This window comes from Catharus ustulatus, chromosome 1 (genome assembly GCF_009819885.2).
Source record: "Catharus ustulatus isolate bCatUst1 chromosome 1, bCatUst1.pri.v2, whole genome shotgun sequence".
In the NCBI taxonomy this organism is placed as follows: Eukaryota; Metazoa; Chordata; class Aves; order Passeriformes; family Turdidae; genus Catharus; species Catharus ustulatus.
Genome location: NC_046221.1, coordinates 10381623 through 10407731, shown reverse-complemented (window position 1 = coordinate 10407731; position 26109 = coordinate 10381623). Strand labels below are relative to the sequence as shown.

General features: G+C 37.8%; 1 protein-coding gene across 2 annotated transcripts in view; it reads right to left on the bottom strand.

The window, feature by feature from the left end:
- Positions 1-2507: 2507 nt before the first annotated feature.
- The window catches only part of WDR37 (WD repeat domain 37), a 43152-nt gene continuing 19550 nt past the window's right edge, over positions 2508-26109 (bottom strand). For both annotated transcript variants that reach the window (XM_033060904.2, XM_033060911.2), the window contains 8 exons: positions 25078-25149; positions 23120-23164; positions 21368-21444; positions 19513-19750; positions 18875-19016; positions 7885-8019; positions 7116-7230; positions 2508-5635 (listed from right to left, as the gene is read on the bottom strand). In XM_033060904.2, coding sequence (XP_032916795.1) covers positions 5504-5635; positions 7116-7230; positions 7885-8019; positions 18875-19016; positions 19513-19750; positions 21368-21444; positions 23120-23164; positions 25078-25149 — 956 coding nt within the window. In that variant the 3' untranslated portion in view covers positions 2508-5503. The remainder of the gene's footprint in view (positions 5636-7115; positions 7231-7884; positions 8020-18874; positions 19017-19512; positions 19751-21367; positions 21445-23119; positions 23165-25077; positions 25150-26109) is intronic.

The following is a 26109-nucleotide window of genomic DNA, read 5'->3' as shown; positions in this document are numbered from 1 at the left end:
TAGAAACCAAGAAGACTGATGTAAAAAATGCAAAGGAATCTTCCAGTTGTTTCCATTCTAAGCTCCAGCTATAAGCACATCCCAATATCAATGCTTCCCACTGAGCTCAGTCCTGCTGTTTTCCCTTTTGCAAGCTGGTCCTGCCCTGCTCCCATCTCTGCTTTCCTTTCTCTTCACTAAGTCAGGGGCATTCACGTGACACTGACTACCCAGCAGTTTGTCCCCAACTGACCAATAAATTCCATCTTTTAGACATCCACTCCTCTGAATCACTTTGCATTTTCTTTCTGCCTGCCTCCCTCAACTGTCCCAATTTTATTCCAGTTCCTCATTCCCCTTCATTATTCTTCCTCTGTGTTCCTCATCTGCAGTCCAAACGCTTTCACCACAGATGTGCCTCTATGTTCCTCAAATGATCTTAACTACTCAAATGCTGGGTCACCACTCTTGCATACAATACAGAAGCCCCAACCCTTCTGCAGCATTTGAAATCACTGTATGCTCCTTTCCAAAGCCTTGTCACCTACAACATCACTGCAAGTCTATTTTCTCTCATCAGTTAAGGTGTACGGACTTGATTCAGCCCTCACTAACCCCAGACCATTAATGCATACATCCTTCAGGCAACTTCCATTATTAAAAATTTTCATCTGCACAATTTAAAAAAATCATGAAGATGAAAAGGTGCACATTGAGATCAATCAGTTCTGTCCAGCACAGGACTTGTTTCATTGGTTCTGGGCTTTGAAATGAAGACATAACTAAATTTGTGCTGCACTAGGGAGAAGAGAAAGATCACAAATACAAGTGGAAGAGGAACCACACAAAATTAATGTTAAATTCAAACAAATGCCAAGTATGACAAGTTTTGGTGGAAGGAGGCAGAACTGTACAGTTTCCAACAAATGGAAATGAAGCTTTGAGTAAAACAACACAATTAACCTGCAGTGGTGTCATTCCATTGCACAGCAGTCACCAGCCAGGCTGAAGCTTCCATTTTCAAAACAATTCAAGGCAAAGGCAGAACTTTTTTTTCTACATTTCTTCTATTTTTCATGCCACCACTGACACATTGCACCATTTCCATTCTCCTAGAGTAAGTCTGAATGCTTGAATTCCAACCTCTACATGGCATGCTGAACCATGCCAGAAACTCCCCAAACCTGTACAAGGCATCCAAGCTGCCAATTCAGGAACTTGGGTTCAATTCTGCAAATGCTCACCAGCTTCAACCTCTGAGAAACAGCCCCTCGTGGTAGTACTGAACATTCTCACCTGGAGGACACTGACAAGCAGCACAGCTACAAAATCCCACACTGCTCCAGTACAACACCTCTCCCAGTTAATGGTATGTTTTGACCAGGATTTACAGTCTGAATTAAACAGGATTTCCTCCGTCAGCTCCTGCAAATTACTTATGTTCAGAAAACTCTGACCTGTGGGAATTAGAAAAGGTAACAACACTCCTTAAAAATAAAATATCACAAGGCTGGGTAATTTTTCAGTGACATACTCAGGTCTCAACAGAGCATTAAATAAAATTTCTATGCTGGTCTAAAGAGCAAACCAAGGTGCATGACAGAGTGGCTCTTCTGCAGCTCATCTTCAGATTTAAACACAGAGATGCTTCTGAAACCACTAGTTGTATATGACATTTACTTACAGGTTTAAAATACTACTAGAAATACTAAGTTTAAGTCAGTTGGCAGTATGGCCTGATTTGGAAGCCCTCAGCTAAAATCAAGTAAAGCCCAGAATTTGGCATTATACCTCAACCCAGTCTTATGTCATTTGTGCTACTTTGGGACTCCAGGCTCTTATTTTTGGCTCGTATCACCAGTAACTCTGATTAATTCCAAATGTGGCAATGAGGAATCCTAAAGCACATTGAAGGAGAATAATGTGCACATAAAGCAACATCCCACACTCAGATACCAGCCAGGACTCTGCCTTGGCTTCTGAAACCCAAGGCTTTCGACAACACCAAGCGCTTTGTGTTTTATTCCAGCTTTGGCTTGAATGTGGGTGCAAGAAGTAACCAACCTTTAACCTACAGAAAAACTGAGGGTGGGGTTTCCCTCATCAAAGTAATTTTGCAATACTTTTGCTGTACTCTAAATGCAAAACAACTTGCTTAGATTTCATTTTAAAATGTCCTCTTGTAAAGTGGGGTGAAAAGTCATACATGGGAACTTTTGCATAACAAGGTGCAATTACAATTTTTTTCCATACAGAATAGGAGAAGACAGTACAAATACAATCCTGAACACCCTTTCAGTCTAGATACTTTACTGGCAGCGTGACCATTAAGTGCTACAGAAGATCTAGTGTAATAAACAGACTTGGCCTTCTCTTCCAAACTCTGCTCATCAATGCCTCAGAAACAAACTTTTTGAATAGAAGAGAGTGGAAAGTGGATAGGAAGATCCTTTGACTTCAAAAAATTGAAATTCTGACATCAACAGCAACCTTAATGCAACACAGAAGAACAGCAAATTGCAAAAAAAAATTGTTGAATGTTTTAATGCAGTTTGAATTGTCATGAAGAAAAACATTTTACATCTAAAAACAAATTAGCAGAATAATAAAAAGTGGTTCCACATAACTTATAAATTCTTTTCCCCAAAAGGTAGTTTTCACAGATTTAGGCAGCAAATAAGATGTTTCATTCCGTATCTTTCTGATTGTAAAGTATACACAAACTTTGTGAAAACTGATGTGCATTGCTTGAGAGAAAGACACAGAAGCTTGGTTTTGCCTGGTGATGAGTTTTCTGTGAAATTCTGCACAATACTGAAAGTGTAACTGCAACTTTCCTCCATTTAATGAAATGCTGGACATTGTTCAGTGCTGAAAAAACACTCTTTAGAACATTTAGAGCCGTGAAATGTTTTCCACATATTTAGTCAATGTAGTATTATTCACTACCCCTGCTCACATATTTTGCTTCAAGGGGATGGCAGTTTGGCTTACCCTTCAGTACAGTAGAGAAAACTAAACTAAGTGATAGTTCAGTGTTCAGCTGATTTAAGTATTAGCCTGCTCCTAAGAACGTGGCTCTAGCACCTTATTTGGTTGATTCTTTTCAAAATGAAACCACATAATCACCCATTCCTGGTGCCAGAGGATGGTCCCTCTGGTGATATAAAAAGTTTGCAGCAATGATGATTAAACTGCATAGAGTCCAGTGGTTCCGTATTACATATGTATCAGAGAAGCTTAGACACTTTAGTTTAGCAGGACCAAAGCCAGTGACCCCCTCCTCTGCCTCAGGTAATAAAGGAGAGCCATTGCTCCAGATCCTACATGCAGGCCATGCTGGAGAAACTGCTTGTACTGGCCAGACATTTTTCTCTTTTTTTACAAACAGCATAAACCTTTGTAAAGTTCTCTCTGTTACCAACTAAAAGAAAGCGAGTCCTGTTTTCTTAAGGAATAAAACCAGTAACATCAAATGGCTTTAACCCAGAGTAAAAAAAAAAAGTGAAAATAAACATTGTCACCATCATTTAACTCTTACCACCAGAAGACTTAACTCTGCAGCTGCTTTCTGCAACCTCACTAGTTTTAGCATTTAAGATTACTTCAGCACAGTTGTCCATCCTGTAACTCAAGAAAAAATTCCAAAGCCCACAACAGAAAAAAACAAGGGATCAAACTACTCTGATGATGTGTACTATAAAGACACTACATATATTCTCCATTAAATATTTTGATTCTCCTTAATGTTACAGTCCAAAACTATGTTCAGGACCCCTGTTTTCCTTCTGTTCCTCACTGACACATTCATGAACCCATCCCATCCCATGTACTCCCATGCCACACAAATGTTAGTTAATAGGAGAACCAGCCAACACATGTCTTAATGCCATTATAAACAGTGATGACAGTGATGAGCACAGCTGTAGTTGCACAGAATCACGATGATGAGATAAAAAGCTCCTAATACTTCTGCCAACCCACCATAATTCCCACTGTCAGAGTGCACCCTTCCTTACCTCCACCCTTCATCTTATACTGTGATATGTTTGACAGCCAGGGGCAGCATCTCCCTTTAGCAAAAAAACAAGTGTCCGTCTGAAGCAACCTTTCCATTCTTTCCAAGACATCAGCTGCCACCTGCATTTACTGATAGCAGCAGCTGCAGAGTAACACCCCACTGCCAGTGCAAAAACAGCTAAACACAGTGAGGAGTAAAACCAGAGTGAGATCATTTGGAAGAAAGAAGGGAGAGCTATGCTAATTACCCCCTTTTGGAACAAGACAGGGACTGCAGCCCCTGTCGTGGCTGAGAACAGAACGGTGACAGACGATGGTGACTTGGTGTATTGCTCCACTAGCTTTATGTGTTAACTGCCTTAAGGATCACATGCAGTATGATTGTCTTTCCTCTCCTGTCAGAGATGGTACTTCAGCCAGAGACCAAAAGTGCTTTTTTCTAGGCTACAGAGAGATTTGATGCATCTTGACCAACATTCTTTTTTGAGGTAGTACTCATTTACTTTGTATTGCTGGCTCAAAAAAAAAAAAATATGGGAAGTGAACACAATTAAAAGTAAGCTCACTGAAGATACATAAACAAAATCAACCCCCAAATAAACTATTTCCTTTCTGGGCAGATCACCAAAAGGAATTAATCCTTCTTACAAAGGTTAGCTCACATTCACTGGTAAAGTCAAACTTTCATAAATGGTTTATAACAATAGCTATAAACTAAAGTGCTTCAGAATTTGCTTGACTAGATTTCAGTGATTAGAATCATAATATTCTGGATTTTTGCTAATATGAAATGTGATGAGGTTTCAGAATCACTTTATATAAGAAGGGTAGAATGAATCTTTTTCTTTTTTCAAAATAAAAAGTACAAAAAAGATTACAAATAAACCTATCAGTCTACACTCACTACAAGCTTCTTGCATTTTCCTTCTCAAATCTACTATTTCTCTAGTAACTGGAGTAAAAATGGAGTCGAAGTTGCACTATACGGCAGCACTAAAAAAAGTATTCAAATCAGATGCAAACAGGAAAATGTTTACAATCATACAACTAGTGAAATTCACACTTCATTTCAAAGTTTTAGCCCTGCAGATTCCTTTTAACACAAGGCAGATATGTAGAGTCATGGAAAAACGTAACAGACTGTATACACTCTCTACAGTAATTACATAATTTTCACATTTATGTCACAAATGTAATGCCCTACTGTGTAACTATTAAATGCTAAATAACTTATGAACATTTATGTGCTCTACGCAACAGTGAACATATTGACCAGTGGATGCCAAAATATAAAAGTTCATACACAAGACAAACTAATTTTTAAAAAAATCACATTTCTCTGTACAACCCATGCAAACTGTGCACAATGTGGTAACAAGAACAACATTTGCTCAAGTCTCCGCTCACGGAAGAGCTTTTACAGCGACAGCAGACCAGTGTTCAGAAAAGTCTGCCCAGGTGTAGAAGTCCACGGCGACACAAACGCAGAAACTCTCTGAGCATTTCACTTCTCTTGTAGCAAAGCAGGGATGTTGATGTTCCAGCCGATGGCCTGACGGTCAAAGCCACACGTGAAGAGGTTGCAGATGGGATGGTCCTCGCACCAGGCGCAGCAGCAAACCATCCTCCTGTGGCCCTGCACAGCGCGGAGACAGCGCCGTTACTGACACACATTGGGGACTCCAAGTGCAACCCTGCCAATCCTCAGCCTCCTCTTTGCAAACAGCAAAGAGAATCCTAAAGGTCATTGTTACCTGCATCTGCAAGGTAAAAGTGTTCATAATGATGTGACTCCTTAGCACCAGCACTGCGTCCTTAAGGACAGATGCACACAAAAAGGTGCATCAAAACTTTTGAGTTTTCCAAGGTCTGTTTGCTATCTAGTTATATTTTCTTTACAAGAGCAAATCAAATTTTGATTTTAGCACTTTTATTTATAAAAGCATTCTTAAAATGAGGAACTACTTGCTGGCAACTTGCTGCAAGACTAAGTGTCTGTGTCGCTCATAATTAAGGAGGGATAATACTGCAGCAGGAACAAGGTCATACTGATGAAAATAGTTCAATAGTAATAAAAATGTCTAAAATAGGGTTCTGATCAACATTCAGGTTAAAAAAAAAATAAAGTCATGATTTCTGTAGTGTCAGACTGAGTGGAACTAACACTAAGGAAAACAAAAAGACATACACTAAAGACATACATAAAAAAAAACCCTCAAAACGACAATAAATTTAAAAACACACCTAAATTAGAAAAAAAATATAAAAGAGATTAAGTTAGTCTTAGAACTCCTTCTGAAATTCTGTCAAGAACTGCTGAATCAACTCCAAAAAAAGTCTATTTATGTGACATAATCCAATTAATTTCACTTAATCACTCTGATTTGCTCCATTAGTGATGCTTGCCATGCCAAATAGTGCCATAAATGCACACAACATGATGGCTGCAGCAAGGATGGTTTATTACATGATAGGATGTATCGAGAATATATGTGAATAAGCACAGAAGAAAAAATTAAAATTTATCACCAAATCATACAAGATGAGGTCACAAAACTGACCCTCACTTTTTCCCTTTGTGTTTCTATGTCACAGAATCCCAGAATGGTTTGGGTGGGAAGGGACCTTAATGATCATCTGGTTCCAACCCTTCCTGCCATGGGCAGGTAGTTTCCACTACATCAGGTTACTCAGAGCCCCATCCAGCTTGGATTATATAAACCAATTAGACACTGTGTAATTAAAAACAAAACAAAACATCCCACCACAAGAAAATAACCATTAAACCTCATAGTGAGCCATTTTTCTGACACAATTCACATCAAGACATTAAAACCCATCTGAAATGCTCTTACACACTTCTTCTATTTCATAGAGAAGGCAGTGTTTCACTTTAGTAAGGAGAAAAATCATGATGAGAATCACTTGAAACACCATTTCCAACTCCAATAAAAAAGTTTAAAATGTTTCATATCGGCATGTTGGTTATTTTTAATAACTAACAGCATATTTATTCAGACTAGTGCCGTTCAGCATTTGAGCTAGAGAGACCAAATGCCTCTCTGAAGCTTGCATGAGGAAGGACAGGCACACTGAAGGTGCAGCCCTGCAGGTACCTGTCTGTTGCTGCGAGGGAGCCGTGCCAGCCGCACCCCTGACATGTCGAACAATCGAACCTGCCGGTTGTCGTGGGGAAGGGCGATGATTCTCTGGCCAACACACACGTTAATCCTGCAGGGAAGGGACAAAAGGAGTCTGGGTAGGGAACAACGAGCCTGGCAAATAGAAACTGACAGCAGAAATTTAAGCTCACAGGAAGGGGGAGCAGCTGAATTTTTCCTGGTTAGAATTCACAAATGGAAAGAGAAAAAAAATATTGAACCATTAAGGTATTTTCTATTGTACTAGATCCTCAAATAGCCTTAACATTGCATTTTCTTACAGAAAATTTCTTAAAAGCAATGTACTTAATAAAAATCAATGTTCATCACACCTGCACTTTACAAAACCATTTCAGACTTTTTTCCAAATTCTTAAGTTTTATTCCAGGGACAAAAACTAAATGTATACTCTGTGAATTAACAGAATAGACTATTTCAGTTGAAAGATACCTGCAACAATCATCCAGTCCAACTACCTAACCAAAGCTTAAAGCATTAAAGTTATTGAGGGTATTGTCCAAATACCTCTTAAATACTGGAAGGCTTGGGTTATCAACCACCCCTCTAGGAAGCCTGTTCCAGGATTTGACCATCATCTCAGGAAAGAAATGTCCAGTCTAAACCCCTGTGGCACAGTTTTAAACCATTCCCACATGTGAAAGAAATTAAGAATTAATTAAAAAAGCATGAATTAAGCAAAGCACTAAGTCAGAGATCTGCTTACCTGTTGACTGCAGAATCTGTGCGGATCGTTGCAATAGGAGACCTCATATTTTTCAAATCCCAGACTTTCACTGTACGGTCATCACTACCAGAAACAACATTGTCTCCCACAGTGAAAACTGCAGATGTCACAGTGCTAAACAATCAGGAGTAAAAACAAAGATGTCAAACTCTACACTTCTTTATTAAACTAGCACCTGATTTAAAGTTATACTTTCTGTTCCTGCACTTCCTTTAGCATATATAGCTTGCCCTTTTTTTTTTTTTTGGCAGAATAATCTGAAATTTTAAAATTCCAAGCAGTTATTTTTGAATAAAAAATATTCTTACAAGAAGCTATGACACTTAAGGTGAATAGGGCTTGACTGGCCCAAGTGCTAAGAGAAGCAGCCCAACAGTAGAGAGTCACTCTGGAGGCATCTTTCATTTTCCACTGATTCTGACGCGAGCTAAACAGGCCCAGTCTTGAAATCAGAACTCATTTCTGAAGTTCTGCACTGATGTCCACAAGGTTTATCACACAACCCCAACTGAATTATTAACTGATTTGAGATCAGTAGCCAAGTTCTTCTTTCCATCCAAAGATTTCTGTAGAACTATCCCAGACATTTTCATTCACTGCACAGGTCCTGAGGAGGTCCCAAACACCTGAGATGTAGCTGAAGTTCTTCTGTACACACACGTGAACATCCCATAAACAGAGTCTCCATTATAGCTCCACTACCAACAGCTACAGCACTCCAACAGTCTCTAATTGTGATTTCTAGTCCTGTTTTACAAGCAGCTGAAGTCTGAGAGTCAGATAAAAAATGGCAAGCAGTAGTAAGAAGGACAAGCGTACAGTTCTTCAAATTTTACCTACTATGCCTGGTAATGGACAAAGGCAGTCAGACAAAGACTCATAAGAATATTTCTAGCAATTGAAGGTGCAACATATTACTTCCAGAAGTTATTTTATAAAGAATTTTATTGTCTTTGTATTTTACAGCTTCAGATAACAGTGTATCATCAATATACTGGGATCAAACAAACAATTTTCATGATGGTTCTATTATTATTTTACCTTTATTTCATAATAACCAATTAAAAGCTTTTGTACTACAATTTTCATTGTGATTTTGTGAATTCCCAACTCCAAGCTAGTTATTTTCTGTCCACATAATGTACTAACAAAGCATTTTTGTCTCTCCTTATAATCATCAGGGAAAGCCTCTCAATTCTGTTTCTACAGATTTGATTTAATGACCTATCTTGTAACTTGGGTCATGCACATCAATTTCTTAGAATTTAGTAATTTTAATTTAAGTTGTCAGTTGTTACTGTCACTTTAGTTGTTCTGCAGAAATTTGAATTCATGTCCTATCCAAGCTGCTGATTAAGATTAGCACAAGCCAGGTCACAATGGACCAGTTTATGCAAGCCTCTTAATTTAAATTGACACCAAATTAAGTTTTAATTAGGATGAGGGCCCACTTTATTCATGATACCAAGTTTCCTAACACATTATTAGAGTGCAGCTAAGCCACTGGGGAGATGATTACAGAAAGAATCAAGAGGTCTTTGACTAATCTTCTGGACTTTATGAACAAAAAGTCAAAAAGTTAAAACATACATGAAGGCCACAACTGCTGAGTCTCTTTCATCAGGCACCTTCTTATTTGGGAAGAAAATTCACTCATGCAGTGAGTGAGCTGCTGCACAATACAGCTGGCACACTCTTACCCCCAAACTCGGCTCCTACCAGCCCAAACTCCTTTAAATGTATCAACATCTGCTCTTCTCACTAGTTCTTTACACAAAGAAGTTCAGAAAAAAATTTCAGGTTTTTACTAGTCTCTATACTGCTGCAACACATTTGAAGTAATGTTTATAAGTTCAAATTCTCTATTCAATCTCCATAATTTCCACACACATTGAGAGACTTCCTAGTACACAACAGCATAAAGAATTCAAGTCACAGAAAATCTCCAGGTGAGTGAATATACTGCATTTTAGCATTCTGCTGCCAACAAACAAATCTGATCTGTTTTCCCATCAGACATTTTATTCCAATTACAGTTGGAATACGTTGTGAAACTCTTAAAATAACCCTCCACTTTTTTTTCAAAACTTTTAAGAGCTTTCCAGCTTCTTTGATCTCATATTGGTTTTGCTTTATCATTTATCACTTTCAAACATGGTTAAGTTTCTTTGACTACATAAGGTTCTCTAATCCTTAGATTTATCATTTTTAAGTGAAAGCATTCAAAACTATTGCCAGGAAAACAGAATGCCAACCCCAGGTTAGCTCAATCCTTCCTGCTCCTCCAAAGACTCTCAAAAGATAACAAAATCCTTTCCAGCTTAACTTTTCAGCTTAACTGTTCAGATATTGGGGACAACAAGCAAAAGTTTGGAAAATAAAAATGCAATGAAATTCTGCTGTAGCTCTCTGGAAATAGGGCAAGTGGATAGAAAGGTAAAAGGAAAGCTTCTGGTCTGTTTTTAGTGACAACTTTAAAGGTGCTTAGTGGTCTTAGCCCTCCATTCACCTTCATCTCAGCCCTGCAGGGTCCTGCAGGCTGGGATGTTCACTATTTGCAAGCACATGGGACTGTGAAAACAATCTTCTACATAAGGAGCTTTGAATTTAATGTCTAAATACAAAAGCACTTCTTACTGACCCCAGGGTTTATGATCAAGAATTTCGGTCCCAGTTCCAAAGCAAACAGTATATAGATGTCTCCATAACATTCCCTGTGCTTTTACAAAAATGAAGTATGAATCTTCTAAGGGAAACACTCAATTCAATTCTCAAAGATATCTCATTTTCAAAATAGGATTGCAAAGCTTGAAGTTTTAAGTAACTAAACAAGTCTAGAAAGGCCAAAACAGTATCATTCTCACAAACCTCACAACTGGGGAGGACTATTAGCACTTCACTCATCTGAGTAAAGACAAAGTGGGTTTTTGGGTTTGTTTTTTCTTTTAAAGTGGAATATAAGGTATTTATCTTTTAAAAAGACACATGCATCTAAATTCAAAACATGCTCAATACTATTGACTTAAAACACAAGCAAGTGCTGCACTCGTAGATCTTACACGGTACAAATTACATTCTGTCTCCTCTGATACTCCAACTGGGGCATCTCTTAAAATGACAGATGCATCTCAGCTAATTTTTTTCTTGGTTTTGTGTTTATTTTGTTTTTTAAATTAAAACAAAAGAGTAACAAGAAGAAAGGCCACTTCCTACTTATAAAGTAAACCAGGATTTCAGCCCAACTAAAGGGGAATGGTGAGAAGAAAAAGGGACGCAAAGTCTGTGGGAAGAAAGAAGCTAACAGAAGCAGCCAATAAACAAATAACCCTTCAAAAGTATTGCCTCCATAACCCCACCCATACCACAAAAATTAAAAGCCTTTTTCATCTATTTTTACGTGGCTAGATTTAGTTTTTGTTTCCATTAGTCTTCAGTTTGTTCCAAGTCAGATAAAACTCTGGTTAACATCCCCTTGGCTAAATTAATAAAAAGTGTCAACAAAAGATCATGAGCCCCCATGTTAATTGAATGCTAGAAGACATTAGATTTTTAATAACTCAAAAAGATGACAGGTATTGCAGAACATTAAAATAAAAAAAATTTAAAAATAAAAAAACAAACAAGCAAAGAAGAAGCAGTCTTATGACACTTCAAACTGTGGGTCCCACAGGGAGTTTGGTGTGCTACAACCATTCTCCAAAAAAGCTTCAGCCTCCGCCAAACCCCAGTAAAACTCATTTATCTTGTCATAGGGAGCAGCCGAGCGTGTACTTCCAGCTGACAGCGTGGCACTTCCTCACCACACACCAGTGCCTGGCCTCGAACATCCTGCTCCCTGCGTGGGTCTCAATCACCAGAAATGCTGCGGCGCTCACACTCCTCATTAGGCCGAACAGCTGTCTCCCCAGTCACACTGAGACACAAAACTGCTTTGCATAACAATCTGCTGAAATTTCACACATAGGGGAAGGGGGGCAAGGAAAAACGTTGAAAATGTTGGACCATGAAATGCTGAGGCAGAACTCTCACTGGCAATGCACCAAAAAAGAAGTTAACACTGCTCTTTCCATTTTTATTTGCAACTAAACTGGGATTTGCCATCGAACTGGGAGACAACACATTTTCATGGCCCTGAACAGGCATCTCCATACATAAATCTGTATGTGGGACAAAAATTAAGTAAATCAAAGCTTTCAGATAAATTTATTCCAGGTAATTTGAATACATACAATTACCAACTGTTGCATGCAAAGAGTAAAATTTAAGGGTTCAAATATGCATCTCATTTTAAGTGGTAAAATTGAGAAACGAAACCTAAAGGAAGCTCAATTTGATATCACATTTTCTACATAAGTTTCCTTTGTTTTAGGGGAACAAAGCATATCCCCATATCAAGTCTGCAGGCTGAGGGGAAGCTAGGAGCTGTCTTTAAAATCTCCAGATGTGCACAACTCCACTGCTCATCTCTAAAAGGAGATGGCAGTGGCCACAGGAGGCCCAGGTAAGGAGCACACCAGTGCCTCCACATTTGAGTCCATTCAGGTTTCAGAATTGCTAAAAGCACTCAATTCCGGTCTGTCTGTAGATTTATCTCCAAATATCAGCAGATATTTTTCTCCAACTTAAGAAACAGTAAGACAAACCATGAAGGAATTACAGAATCACAGAATAATTCAGGTTGGAAAAGACCTCTAAGTCATCAAGTCCAACTATGAATGGACACTACCATGACAACTAGACCACAGCACTGAGTGCCACATGCAGTCTTCCTTAAACACCTCCAGGGACCATGACTCCACCACCTCCCTGGGCAGCACATTCCAATGTCTAATCACCATTTCTGTGAAGAAATTCCTCCTAATGTCCAACATAAACCTCCCCTAGCAGCTTGAGACCATTTCCTCTTGTCCTGTCACTGGCTGCCTGGGAGAAGAGACTGACCTGGTTACAATCTCCTTTCAGGGAGTTGTAGAGAATAGCACTTTAATAACTCCATGTCAGTATCAGATTGGGAGAATGTTAGAAGAGAAAAATGGGAATTCAAGCTGTGCAAGAGAGCAAGGAGTGGTAACCTGGATGGGCTGAAGGCATGTAAAACGTGCTGGCCCTAGTCTGTCCTGAAACAGATGATTGAAGAAGCACTCAGCATGGGAAGTGAGGCATATTCAAAGCTGGATGCCTCAGCTATCAGTTATTAAGACTGCTAGAAAGTCTGAGAAAACCACTGAATTCTTATCATGCTCTGTTATGTCTATGTAGTAAATGTAAACCAAAATGTTTTGTAAAAATGTTCAAAAGCACTAGAAGCATTTCAACAAAGCTAACCCTAGAGCTTTGAGCCCAGGTCATAATCTTCATTTAAAGAATATTCAACGTGCAAATATAGGATCACAACAGTGTGTGAAATGCAAGTTTGGAGTCTTTTTTCAACTAAATGCAAGAGGAAGAAAAAGTCCCTCAGCAGACGAAACAAGGTAGGAATATTAACAGCAATATCAGAACCATCTAGTTAATCAGTGAGACTTGGGGAGAAAACTGACTGTTCATCACAAAAATTTTGCATTTCTTACAGAAGCTAGATTGAGATATCCACACATGGGGAATGCCTAAGGCGTTCTTTGATGAGAAGCAACAGAAAAATGGTAGACAAAGCATCACTAAAGTCATTAATAACTGAAGCAAGAACAGGACTATCTTGAAAAGAACAGACGTGTTAGACTGATCAAATGCCACTGATAGCATCAAACTTGTTAAATTTTGTTTGGCACAAAAGGTTTTGACTAAAAATCCAAGCACAGATTTAGTCAAAGGTGCAAAGCCTGTATTTTTAGGGATACATCTACACATGCTTCAAGTTCACCAAGAAAGTGTGGGGTAATAAGAATACAAGCACCAACCTTGTAACATTGGGCATACCTAAAATAAGACTGCTCCCCAACAGCGATGTCTAATGACTTCACTGCCTGGAGAAAAGGCACTTCTCCCCCTGCCATGATTTGCTCTTTCAGGAACAATATATTCAAGACAGACACAAATAAGGTATGAGAATTAAATCCTGCAGACCCAAGAACCTGAGAAAGCCAGTTGACTTTGGCAAACCCAAGTGCCCACATAAACTAAAGCAATTACTAGTCTCTTGAAAAAGAAATGTAATTTTGACATTAACTCTCAATTCACTAAATGTCAGAATTCAGCCCAGCATCCTAATCAGCAGCTGCTTAGTAATTTTTATATTTTTTTAATGCAGATTCTTCAGTAAACATAGGAGTTGGAAAACCTGAAGTTGAAACAAGACATATTTGCAATTCTCTAATTTCAAAGTTCTCAGGATGAAGCACAATTCACCATTCAGCTGCACATTCAGAGACCTACAGGCAGCAAATGAACAGGAACTTTCCCTTCTGGTGTCTTACAGCCACACAAGCAGAGTGAAAGGAGATTGAATATGCTGCAGTCCAAAAGAACTATAAGCTCTTTGTAAGAAATAACATAAGATTCATGATCAGCAATTTTTTTCGTGAGTATAACCAGAAAGTAACGCACAGATACAAATGCCACAGCTAATGCTTGATGCACTGGCCCAATCTAGCCACTAAGATCAGTAAGTTTGAAAAGTAGTAAACAAACTTGGTAATTTTTTTAGGCTAGGACGAAAGTACCCCCTCAAATTTATGGGGGGTTTTAAAGCCAAAATTCATTCAATTGCCATGGCAAGGTGATGCGTAACTATATATTGAACAAGCAAAAAGCATTAACAAAGCATATTCACTTAAGGATAGTAACCCAAAGCTGCTTCTGAAGACCTCACTTTATTCTTTGAAGGATGGTATTTGTAAGTACAGACTTGCAGGAAGTCCTGCATATTTTTTTCCAAGCATTTCAAGAGCAATGTCCCCAACCAGTGCGTACCTCTGACAGCCACTAAAGAAAACAAAACTCTCAACTATTTACCAAGTAATTTTTCAGCTGCATATAAGTATCAATATACTTCAAATGTATAGCAAAAGCTGTAGTTTAAACACTGTATATGAATCCACTAGCTAATAAACATTCTGCTGCCCATAGGGGATTAATTTATTTCCTATATTACTAAACCGTCAGAACATATGTATAAAATCGGTAAAGTACTGGCTAGACCTGTACAGACTAAGCTTTACTTTTTAAAAAACTACAAATGGTAAACATTTCCAGCATTAACATTTTAGAAGGCTCCACACATCAAGACACAAGCAGATGCAGAGTGCTTAAAGGAACAGAAAAACTCATCAAGCAGATATTCAAGAACAAGTCAACACCAGAGTTACTCAACTAGGCCCCTGTGCTGGGAAAAGCAAGGCCTTCACAGCTGGGACAGGATGGGCTGTGCAGGTGTCAGCAAAGGCAAGCACAAGTGAAGTGAAATGAAAACTGCCACGTAGATGCCAGAACCATCTTGCTCCACAGAAAAAACCTTTAGTTCAGTTTGAAGAACTCTAATCAATAACCTCTAAATCGAATAATTTTTCAATAGGAGAACAGCTGTTATTATCAATCACGTGATTCAAAACAGTATCTGCTGGAAAAAGACATTGGAATATGAATCACCAGTATGATTTTTGGAGGCTTTAGCTCAGGAAATCAATTTAGTTAACAGGCCACAAGTTAGTGCCTGGATTATAACATAAATGCAATCCTTTCCCAGTGCTCTGTTAAACTTCATATGGGGATGTGACTGAGGATTCACAGCACTAGCGAGACAAATTCCTATTGGTGCACATACAGAACCAGACAATAAAAAATATTTATATTTAAGCAAACATCAATCTTATTTCCACACTATTTCAGTTTTTTTCATCAGTAAAGAATAAGTGAGATGAACTGGGGGCACAGCAGATCTAAAACAGTAAGTGACAAGATACTTTTATAGCTATGTGAGCAGGGCATAGGCAAATAAGTAATTTAACTGAAACATTTATATATTTATATTTTATATTTTATATTTATACAAACACACGCACACATATATATGAAAAATGTAAACAAGCAATGTTCACAGAACTGGAAACTTCCATAGGAAGATACAACTTCAAAAAAGACACCAGCTAAATGCAGACTTGAAGGACAAATGTACTATCAATGTCAGTCTCTAAATGTCAAAATATACTTACAAACACATTTTGAGGCAAAATAGGTAACTTGTAAACAAGAACAGAAAATACAAGAAGAAAATATGGGAAACTTCTATAATTAATATAGGAAACAATGCACTTGAAGATAAAAAAAAAGGATGAATCTGAAGCTAGACAGACTAGGGAGGTAGAAAAAGTTTAACAGGAAAGTTAATTACACACTGCAACAAGCAATGTATAGAATTTGCCAAAAGCTAAGTTGAAATCTTTGCCATTGGAACAATCTAACATACAGTTGGCGATTCAAAAATTATCTCTTAATTTAAAACAGTTATCAATGCAAGCAGCTCAAGGCAGGTTGATCACAATAATTCCTTTTCGTTTTACTAGAAGACAATTTATTTTCTTAAACTCTCTTAATAGTAGATGATAAGAAACAGTCTGCTTTTAATGAAGCTGTGTTCAGGACACTCAAATGACAGGTGATTTCTTAGTCCACTTAAGATACAAATAATCTCTCATAGACGGTGACATCCCATAACTCTGACATACAGGACAATTCACAGCAACACTTCATGTGTTGACACCAATTAACTCTATAAAAGCTTTCTATGCTCTGTCTATAGCAGGATCCTTCAGTCTCTCAACACACCAGTTTCAGTTTTCGTTTTCACACGATAACGAGCCGTTTCCGTACAGCTCAGTGTCGCTCATTAAGGCTAATGAACTAAAGGAGCTGAGACCGGGGCGCTGCTGCCACCTGCTGGACCGCGCTGGAGGGAGGGATCACATGGATGAGATTTTGGGTGTAGGACACAATCAACACGGAATGCAAGCCTCACGATTGAGATGTTTGGCATCTAATTATATTGGCATAGCGCATTAGGAGTTGATCTGGTGACAAAATAGCTGCTCTGAGAGTGCCAGACTCATCAGGTACTATTCAGCCAGAGGGTGTTAAAACTTATGGCTGAGGACTTTAAATCATCAGTGTTAACAACTGTAACATCCAATTTACAGAACTGGTGCCAAGGGTCTATCAAAATATTAAATACTTGGCAAATTATTCAAACAGACATTCAGAAAAGCCAAAAAAAAAAAAAAACATTTATTCTATGCTGCTTAATGTGAAAAGATTGTTGCAGTGTTGATTGAGGGAATGTAAAAATTACTTAGTCAGTAGGCAGTACAACAAAAGAACAAAAATAAAATTCTTCAAAGTATGTCTCAACTGAAAAAACGTCAACCCCTCATCTCTGCTCTGTCTGCACTCATCAGTGAAACACCTGCAACAGAATTACCCCTTCCACAAATGAGACCTCAGCAGCCCTGGCCACTGAAAAGTAAAAATCACTGAAAAGTAAAATCAGTTTTGAGATGTCAGATTTAGGCTGTATTTGGTGAAAAAGCCCATGTCAATACTAAAAACTCCTACATTCAAAGTACAAAACAGAGACAGGTGATATAGCAGAAAAACACAAATATGAAGAGGACTAAAAGCTAGAGCAAGAGTGATTGAAGAGGTTGCACAAGGTCTATTCCGTTTCTAAAAAATAAACTCTGTTAGTTTACAGGTCTCAGCAACAGAAGTCAGAACACCAGCTAACAGTTTTTACAGTATGCACCATCACCCAAGATCAACATAATTTGGTCTCAGCAAATATATGGGAAAAAACAAATGTCAGTCTTGGTCATTTCTCTAAAAAAATATTTTGAGACAAAGCAATTAATCGGCTTGGGAAAAAATGCAAGCACCAATGGATACAAAAGCTTCCAACTTTATATGACATTCTAGGAACAGTGATAGAAGAATACAAAAGTGACAAGATGAAACCATTCCAGCATGTAGGCCACAAAATCAAGCTTACTTCTCTATCAGGAGAAGATGGCCACTTATACAGGATGATTATGAAGCACCAAGTAATTTATCAAGCTCAGGAGTCCAAGGTAGAGGGGGTTAAAGAGGTTTTAGTTTATGTATAGGCTAGCTGAGAAAATGAAAAAGAGGATACTGAAATTCAGTCATTATGTAAATTACACACTTGAATTAGCAAAAAACAGAAATGTGAATAAATACTTGGGGTTTGTATTTTGAGCTAGGATTAAGAATCATCCTTTATTCTGAAGAAGGGAGGTGAAACTTTTTCTAAAGCAGTAAAGCTCAAAAATTCACGAGTCAAGAAAAGAATTGCTTCCTTGGGTAAAGTATTTCCAAGTTACACCTGCATTTTCCATGTATCTGAGTTTCAAAAACCAGAAAGTTAAGTAAACACCAGAACACAGATTCTCAGAACTACCTTTGTCCATGTTCAACAGCAGTCAGTGTAATAACATTAAGCCTAAATTGGTAGCCAAAAACGTTGCATCAGAATCACTGTTTCGGCATAACATGGCAATCAGTGCCTGTACTTTTATTTCTTATTTTATGTAAAAATTAGAAGCTTTTAAAGGTAAAAATTAATCCTTTTTTATCCACTGGTTTCAAAGGAGTAACCTTTACTTCACAGTGAGTATCAAGACAAGCAGAGGCAATCTGCTTGATCCACTGCATCACAGCAATAACCCCAAACTGCAAGGATAACCAATGCCAAAAAGAATGTCATACCTTAAATCGCCCTTAATTGTAACAATTTTTATCAAGACTTACCATATGAGCAACAGCACACCAAGAGCCCTGGCTGCTGTTTTGAAAACTATGTCCTGTTGTGCTACATTTCAAGGAATACAATTGGGGGTTCCTGTGAAAATCAGTCTCACACAACAGGAATGAACTCAGTACCTCAGAAAGCTCACAGGAACAGTTCTGGGCAGGTTTGCAACTTTTTGAACTTGTGAAAACCTGTGAAGAAGCTGTCACTTACTCTGTGTGGCCCTGAAAGACATTCACAGAATGGATAGAAGGATCTCTGAAATCCCACAGCCGGAAGGTGGTGTCGCGTGACGATGTCACCACCAGACGCTGGGTGGGATGTGTACAACAATGCGTGAGCTCCTGGTCGTGCCCTACAATCACACATGACAACATGTAAGCTAATGAAAATCAGAATTTTCATTTCCACATACACTTGGAATGAAATGCTGGTGTTTTTTTCTCTTTTTCCCAAACAGAAAGGGGTAAGGACCGTTCGGAACTTTAATCCTCTTACTGTTGTAAAAGTTTGGAAATGCATTTGAAGGCAAAAACCACGCTACTTACTTCACATTCAGTAGTGTAGGTTATTGCTGCTAAACACACCATGAACACAGCAAAAGTCTTCTGCAAGAACTAAAATTTGTGTGCATTCAATTTAAATAACTATTTTTTCATAGATTAAATCAAAAGCTTAAAAGAAGACAAATTCATGCTCAGGAAATTTACAATTTTAAAAACTCTTACAACACTGAGCAGTACACACTAACATGCTGCTCAAGAGAAAAAACTTTCCTCAATGTTTTAGTACCTACAAATAATCCCTCATAAAAAAACCCCAATTTAATTTTTTTGAGATTGAATGAATACCTGTAAGAGAATGGACAAGTTCAGAAGTCTCTACATCATACAGATTTGCTGTCCTGTCCCACGATGCCGTCACAGCTTGCTTCCCCCCAACAAGCCAGTCGGCTGCTATGACCACTCCTTGATGGCTTTTCAGTGAAGTTAATGGGGCTCTGACAGTGGGGCAATCACTGGAACCATCTCCATCTCCATCAGGTTCATCTTTATCTGAGATTTCAACTTCATCTTCTCCAGACACTTGCTGTAAAATGCAGGAGAAAAAAAGATGTAGAATAAAAGGGAAGGAATGTCTCTAAGTTACACTTTGCAGTGTAAATGTTTCCCAATCTCTTTAATGTGAATGTGGGTAAATTAATTCTGCTGCACCCAGCCTATTCCAGTACTCACTATCACAAACTTAGTTGAAGGAATATAACCAGTAAGTTAAATGCAGTTTTAATAACTCCTTTTAACAACTTGCTGCTGTGCAGCTGAGAGAACTGGAGTTTTTCAGCCTGGAGAAAAAGAGGTTCAGGGGAGACCTCATTGCTCTCTACAACTCCCTGAAAGGAGGGTGCAGCCAGGTGAGTGTTAGTGTCTTCTCCCAAGGAACAATGATAGGACAAGAAGTGTCCTCAAGTTGTACCAGGTGTGCAAATTAAAAGATGTGTAGATGTCACCCTTAAGGACACGGTTTAGTGGAGGGCTGTGACAGTGTTGGGTTAACAGCTGAACTTGATGATCTTAAGAGTGTTTTTCCAATTGAAATTATTCATGTTTCTACTTCATTTTAAAATCTCCTCCAAACTCTTTAGCTCTGCGTATCAGTCCCCTTTAGTATCTGCTAAGTGTATTACCCTAGCGTTTCACATTATCAAGGGACTTGTCTCTTTGCACTTGTTAAAGTAGAAAGTATCTAACAGGACACTGACTTAATCTTTGGGAAGACAATAAATTACAGACATTTTTATCCATTAAAAATCAAATCATTAAAGCAATATTTGTCTGTCGGTCAATATACAGTCATCATGCAGTGCTGATGTAAACTGGACGCAAAATAAATCTTTTCCTTATCATCAAACATCATTCCCAGAACTCCTTTTACACTTACACAAGACAAAAACATCTTTCTTTTATGTTATTTGGGGGTGGAAAAGGTAACATTTATATTTTCTTTCAAAATGGAAATGCTGAATCAAATAAACTGAATCAATCATTTTCCATTCAGAAATCTGTCTCATATTATAGAGTCAACTCTTGCCCCTACTTAGCCTACTAAGAAGCTCATACTATAAACTAGGTTTTCTTCACAATTTAGTAAGGGTGCTTTTAAGTAAAACAAGGATTTGACAGGTTAGACTAAACACTGACTAAATAAAGGCCTGGGACAAAATCAGTCTGATGTGTGCTGGCAAGGATTGATTAGAAATCAATAAAGACTCAATTAAATAAATGCCAAAATTACAAGTCTTTACCATCAGTTTTCAATCCACTAGCAACTATAGCTACTACAGGTGTCTCAGTAAGTTACACTACAAAAATTTAACCAGTTTAAAAAGAACTTCATTATTACAAAAAAGAAGTTATTCGACTGTTCATTTATTGTTCATTTACACATTTACTACCTTGAATAAAAAGGCAATTCATCTACTTGAAGCTGTAAATTCTATTCTGCCTTTGAAAACATGAAGGGAGTCTATTTTCAAGGAAAAGCTGAAATAGAGCTGTTAAACTAAAACCTTAAAATCCCACCTCTGGCAGTCTTGAAATCATGTAATTTTTTAATTATGTGTAAATTTAACATTCAGCCTTATCATAAAACCTGTATCTGATGAAATTGCTGTGCAATTAGTTTAGTTGCAGCAAGTTGATTGCTTACATTGCAGTCTGCAGTTGGCTGAGGTGTAGGCAACTGTACTATGTATCTCCAGATGTGAGCTGTCTGGTCTCCAGATGCTGCACACAGGAAAGAAACAAAAACAAAAACCAAAAAGAAAGAGAGAGAGAGAAAATAAATAAGAGTATTTCCATGGGCAATAAAAACAAGCTTTAAGATTACATTTACTGTCTAATACTAAGTTGCATCTTTTCCTAAAGACACCATTATGAACTTTATGGTAAGCAAGTCTCAACCTCTCAAACATAACTCATTATGAAAGATACAGGCAGCTACCAAATTAATCACTCCTACAGTGAAACATGCACTTGAACACTACACATCAGAACATGAGTCTCACCACTGCTCAATATGTAACATTTGAAGAAGGTATGCAATACATCACTAGATACTCATTTACTGATTCTCACAATACTGGGGTTCTCTATTCAATGATTTTTTTCCATTAAATGTTTTTACCATGGTTTTAATGAGAAACCCAAAATAGCAAGTGTGAAGCTATTCCTCTTCTGCCTTAAACAACTCGGCTTAACTAGTAGCAGTTTACAGCTCAGAAGGTACCATGTGATTTCAACTCCATCTGTTTTAAAATAAACTTATTGATTATTAACTAAGAAGAAATTCAAGATTGTCTTTGCTATGGTCAGAACAAACAGGTTCTAATCCTGCAGAGCTGCTCTCCAACCACTCCTCTCCCAATTTATACTCATGCTCAACATTACTCTGTTTAAGCTGCAGCATCTGGCACTGCAACTTGTTAAATTTCATCCCATTAATCGTCAGTGCTCTCACTGATTTGGATCCCTCTGAAAGGCCTCCTGCCCCTCATGACAATCAGCAGCATCTCCCAGAGTGGTATCACCAACAAACTTGCTAACAATGCATTCAACTCCTGCCTCCAGGTCACTGATAAATCTATTGAACAGGGCTGGCCCTAGAATTGATTCCTGAGGAACACCACTGGTGTTCCCCAAATGGTGCAGCCCCATTTACTACAACCCTCTGAGCTCTGCCCTTCAGCCAGCTGCCCACACAGCACACCATGAACCAGCTCATCCCACAGCTGGACAACATGCCCAGAACACTGTGAAGGACAGAACCAAAACCCTCACTAAAAAAACATAAAAACTTAATCCACCACATTCCCTTAATCCACTAGGCAAGTCACCTTATCCTAGAAGGATGTCAAATTAGTTAAACAGGACCTTTCCTTTGTGAATCCATGTTGACAGTGCCTGATGACTGCACTATTCTTTAAATGCCTTTCAGCAGCACCCAGTCTAATCTCCATAATTTTTTCAGGAACTGAGATTGGATTAACAGGTCTGTAGTCCCGTGGGTCTTTCCTCACACCCTTCATGTAATACTGGAGTAACACTAGTCAGAAGGGACCTTTCCAGACTCTCAAGAACTTTGGTAGGTAATCAGGAGGTATCCTTCCATAATGCCCACTAGTTCTTTGAGTACTCTGGGATGAATTCCAGAACATTCTGCTGATATATGATTTTATGCATCTGGTTTAGAGCAGGCAAGCACAAATGACAACATGACATGAAAAACACAGATGGCAAGATCTAGCTCTGATTTGTTATGCCTTTAAATACAAAAATAATTCAATCAACAAGGATGCTGACAAGGCAATAGAGAAAGAGGCTACAACCAGAACAAATTAACAAACTACATTTATTTTCTATCAAGATTAACATACTTAACATATGAAAAAACTTTACATACCTGTAAGAGCCACTTGCTCAGTGGGATGGAATTTTATGGAGTTTACTGTATGAAAAAAAGTCAAGTTTTAAGTTTGCATATTAAAAGAATTCTTTCACAATATTTTATCATTAAAAGCATTGAAAAATGAAGTTGTCTTAAGCTTTCAGCAATTTCTGGTAGTAATCTTTTAGGTGATATAAAAGTGTAGCATCAAGGAAAGCAGCTACAATTGATTCTATAACAACACATTCTCTACAGGTTATTTCCTGAATCTAGTACAAGTGGTTCCTGTTAGAGAGGATAAACAAACTACATTAAATTCATATGTAAGCTGACAGGATAATACTCTGGACTTCCATAAAGAGAATTTAAGTAATCATAATCATTTCTAATTAAATGAAAACTTACTATATGTTACCATCAACATTCTGCTTATTACTTAGCATTGCAAGAACAAATGCCTGAAAAGATGATGCAAGTAACACCAATGCAACCACATGTAATCAAAACATGATGTCCTGCAAGAATTCTATCAGCCAACAAAGCTCTGCACTTCATTTCAGTGCACAAGATTCAATTCAAGAGAGAATTTAGAACTTATTTTCCTCCATTACACAAGTAAAATAGCCGCATATGCTGTCAGGAGAGCATGGTGTAATGAGTCTAAAAAGATACTCCTTAAACTGAACTAACTCTATGGTGCATCAGCTGCTGGCACCCAACAGCATTGCACATTTCAAATCAGCTGTCAAACAAAAAAAAAAGTTTTATTACATAAAAAAGCATTATTTCTATTATAATTTTTAGATGTATATAGTTATATAACATTTATATAAAATATAATTTTTTGTTGTTGTTCAAACACAGTTGTTTAAACACAACTGTTTAAATACAAGTTAAAACTTCTTATTTTCATAGTTATCCAAAAGGCAATTTTTAAAAACTACCAGCATGAAAGTTCAAGTGAAGTTTTCAAACATGACTTTATAGAACTTAGAGGTCCATGCAGCAAACAACCTGAGATATCTGAAGGCATTAACGTGTTCCAGGTTGTTTCCATGCATTTATCTTTGTGCTGAAGGAGCTAGAAGTCATGCTGCAGTAAGGAAAAGTACAACTCACATCTGAAGCAGTTCTAGAGAACGTAATTCTATTTGTACCCTTGCCACAAAGTTTGTGTGATGTGCTGAGTTATTTAACCAAACAATCCTGGTCAATAACTGGGGTTCCTCACTTTCCCAGGGTATGATCACTCAAAGTGCTCAGTTCATGACAGCAAGTTAAAGCTATGGAAAACCCCTCCAGGTTTGGTCTATAAAATCCAGTATGCTAACTCATTAAGAGGCAGAAGGGGGTTAATCAAGTTTCTGTCAGATTGGACATCAAAAATTAAGATTAACATCAAAAACATTCACTGCACTGCACCTCCCCACCCAAAGAGGGGTTTAAAAACAGTTTCTACAATATTCATACTGGTATAGAGAAAGACAAGCACCTGTATTTAATTAACTGACTTAAAAACATGATATTCATATTATGCAGCAAATTATATATGGGATCTTAAAGAAGTGCAAAAATATATTCACCCAGCATCTTAGTTTCTGACCCAAATATAACACAGATCCTGCAAGACAGCGAATTTCTGATTATACAAGCTTCTTTTGCTGTCCACATGCACGAGACCACAATGAGTTCTGACATTTAACTTCTGAGTGTCATAACTGTGCCTGTAAATTTCTTTATATGGATTTGTTTACTCATTTAGCATTTGCAGAACTGTCTTAACGTGCCTCTCCAACAAAGAACCATATTACAAAACATTCTCTGTATGAAAATTAGTGGAACTTCACAATTGACTTGTTAATGATGTTGGCAAACTGCAAGTGAAACCACAATAAACATTTCTGTAGCTGGTCAAAACCCATTTCCCCCTCCCACGGTCTGATCCCAGTTTTCACAACATGCCCTCATCTTACCTGAGCCAACATGCCCTACATACTTGACAAGGCACTTCCCTGTTTCTATGCTCCACAGCAAGGCAGTGTGATCTACAAAGATTTAAAAACAGCTGTAAATAGTTAAAAACAAATGTTTTTCATTTTTCACCCTTCCAACAAACAAGTTATCTTCCACTGTAGCACATACCACATAAAATAGATTTTAAATGTAGAACTCTTGACTACCACCTCATATATAAAATGTAACATTTTCTTATCATTGTGCACATCTCCCCAAAAAAAGTAAAGGTGCTGTCATAATCAGATTAATTTGCAGCAAGTATTGAAAGGCAAATTCTGCTATTGATATTTTTCCTAACTTGGTTATATGCTCCTGTATAATGCTCCAGCTGTGTATAATGAGACTCATTAAACAGAGTAAGCATTCCACGGTGAAAAAGGCAGTCACTACAAACAGGAATTCTGTGCACAATCTATTTACTTCCTGAATGGAAATCCCAAACGCATACAGGTCACTGCAGAGCATTAAAAACATAAATTTAAAAAGGAAATCACTCCAAATGCCACTCCTTTATCCTGCCACACCCAAAAATAAATAATTAATTTAAGTGGATACTACCTTAAAGCTGAATTGGAGAACAGCTGTTTCCAAGTTAAATCAGGACAAAGACAAGATGTCCCACACAAAGATAAAATGTGCCCCCTTAGCAGGCACATAAAAATTGTAACAGTTCAGTTCAAAAAGCAGAGATTTCTGGTCTGTAAATATTAAAGTCTAGTCAGTATCTTCTGATTCTGTTCCAGCTTCAAAAGAATGTCACTTTAAATTGATTGATTCTATCTGGTTATCATTTATTTCCCCAATAATTTTCCAAAACTACACAAGTCTCTACACTGATTTTTGGACTATAACAGATTCAGTGATTTGTTCATTAGTACTTGTACCCCCTCAAGTGGGTAAAAATAATAATAAAGTATAAATAATAATAAAGTAAAAAGGACTGAAAATTAAGATTTTTTTGCTGCCCCTGTGTTCTGAGGCAAAAGACA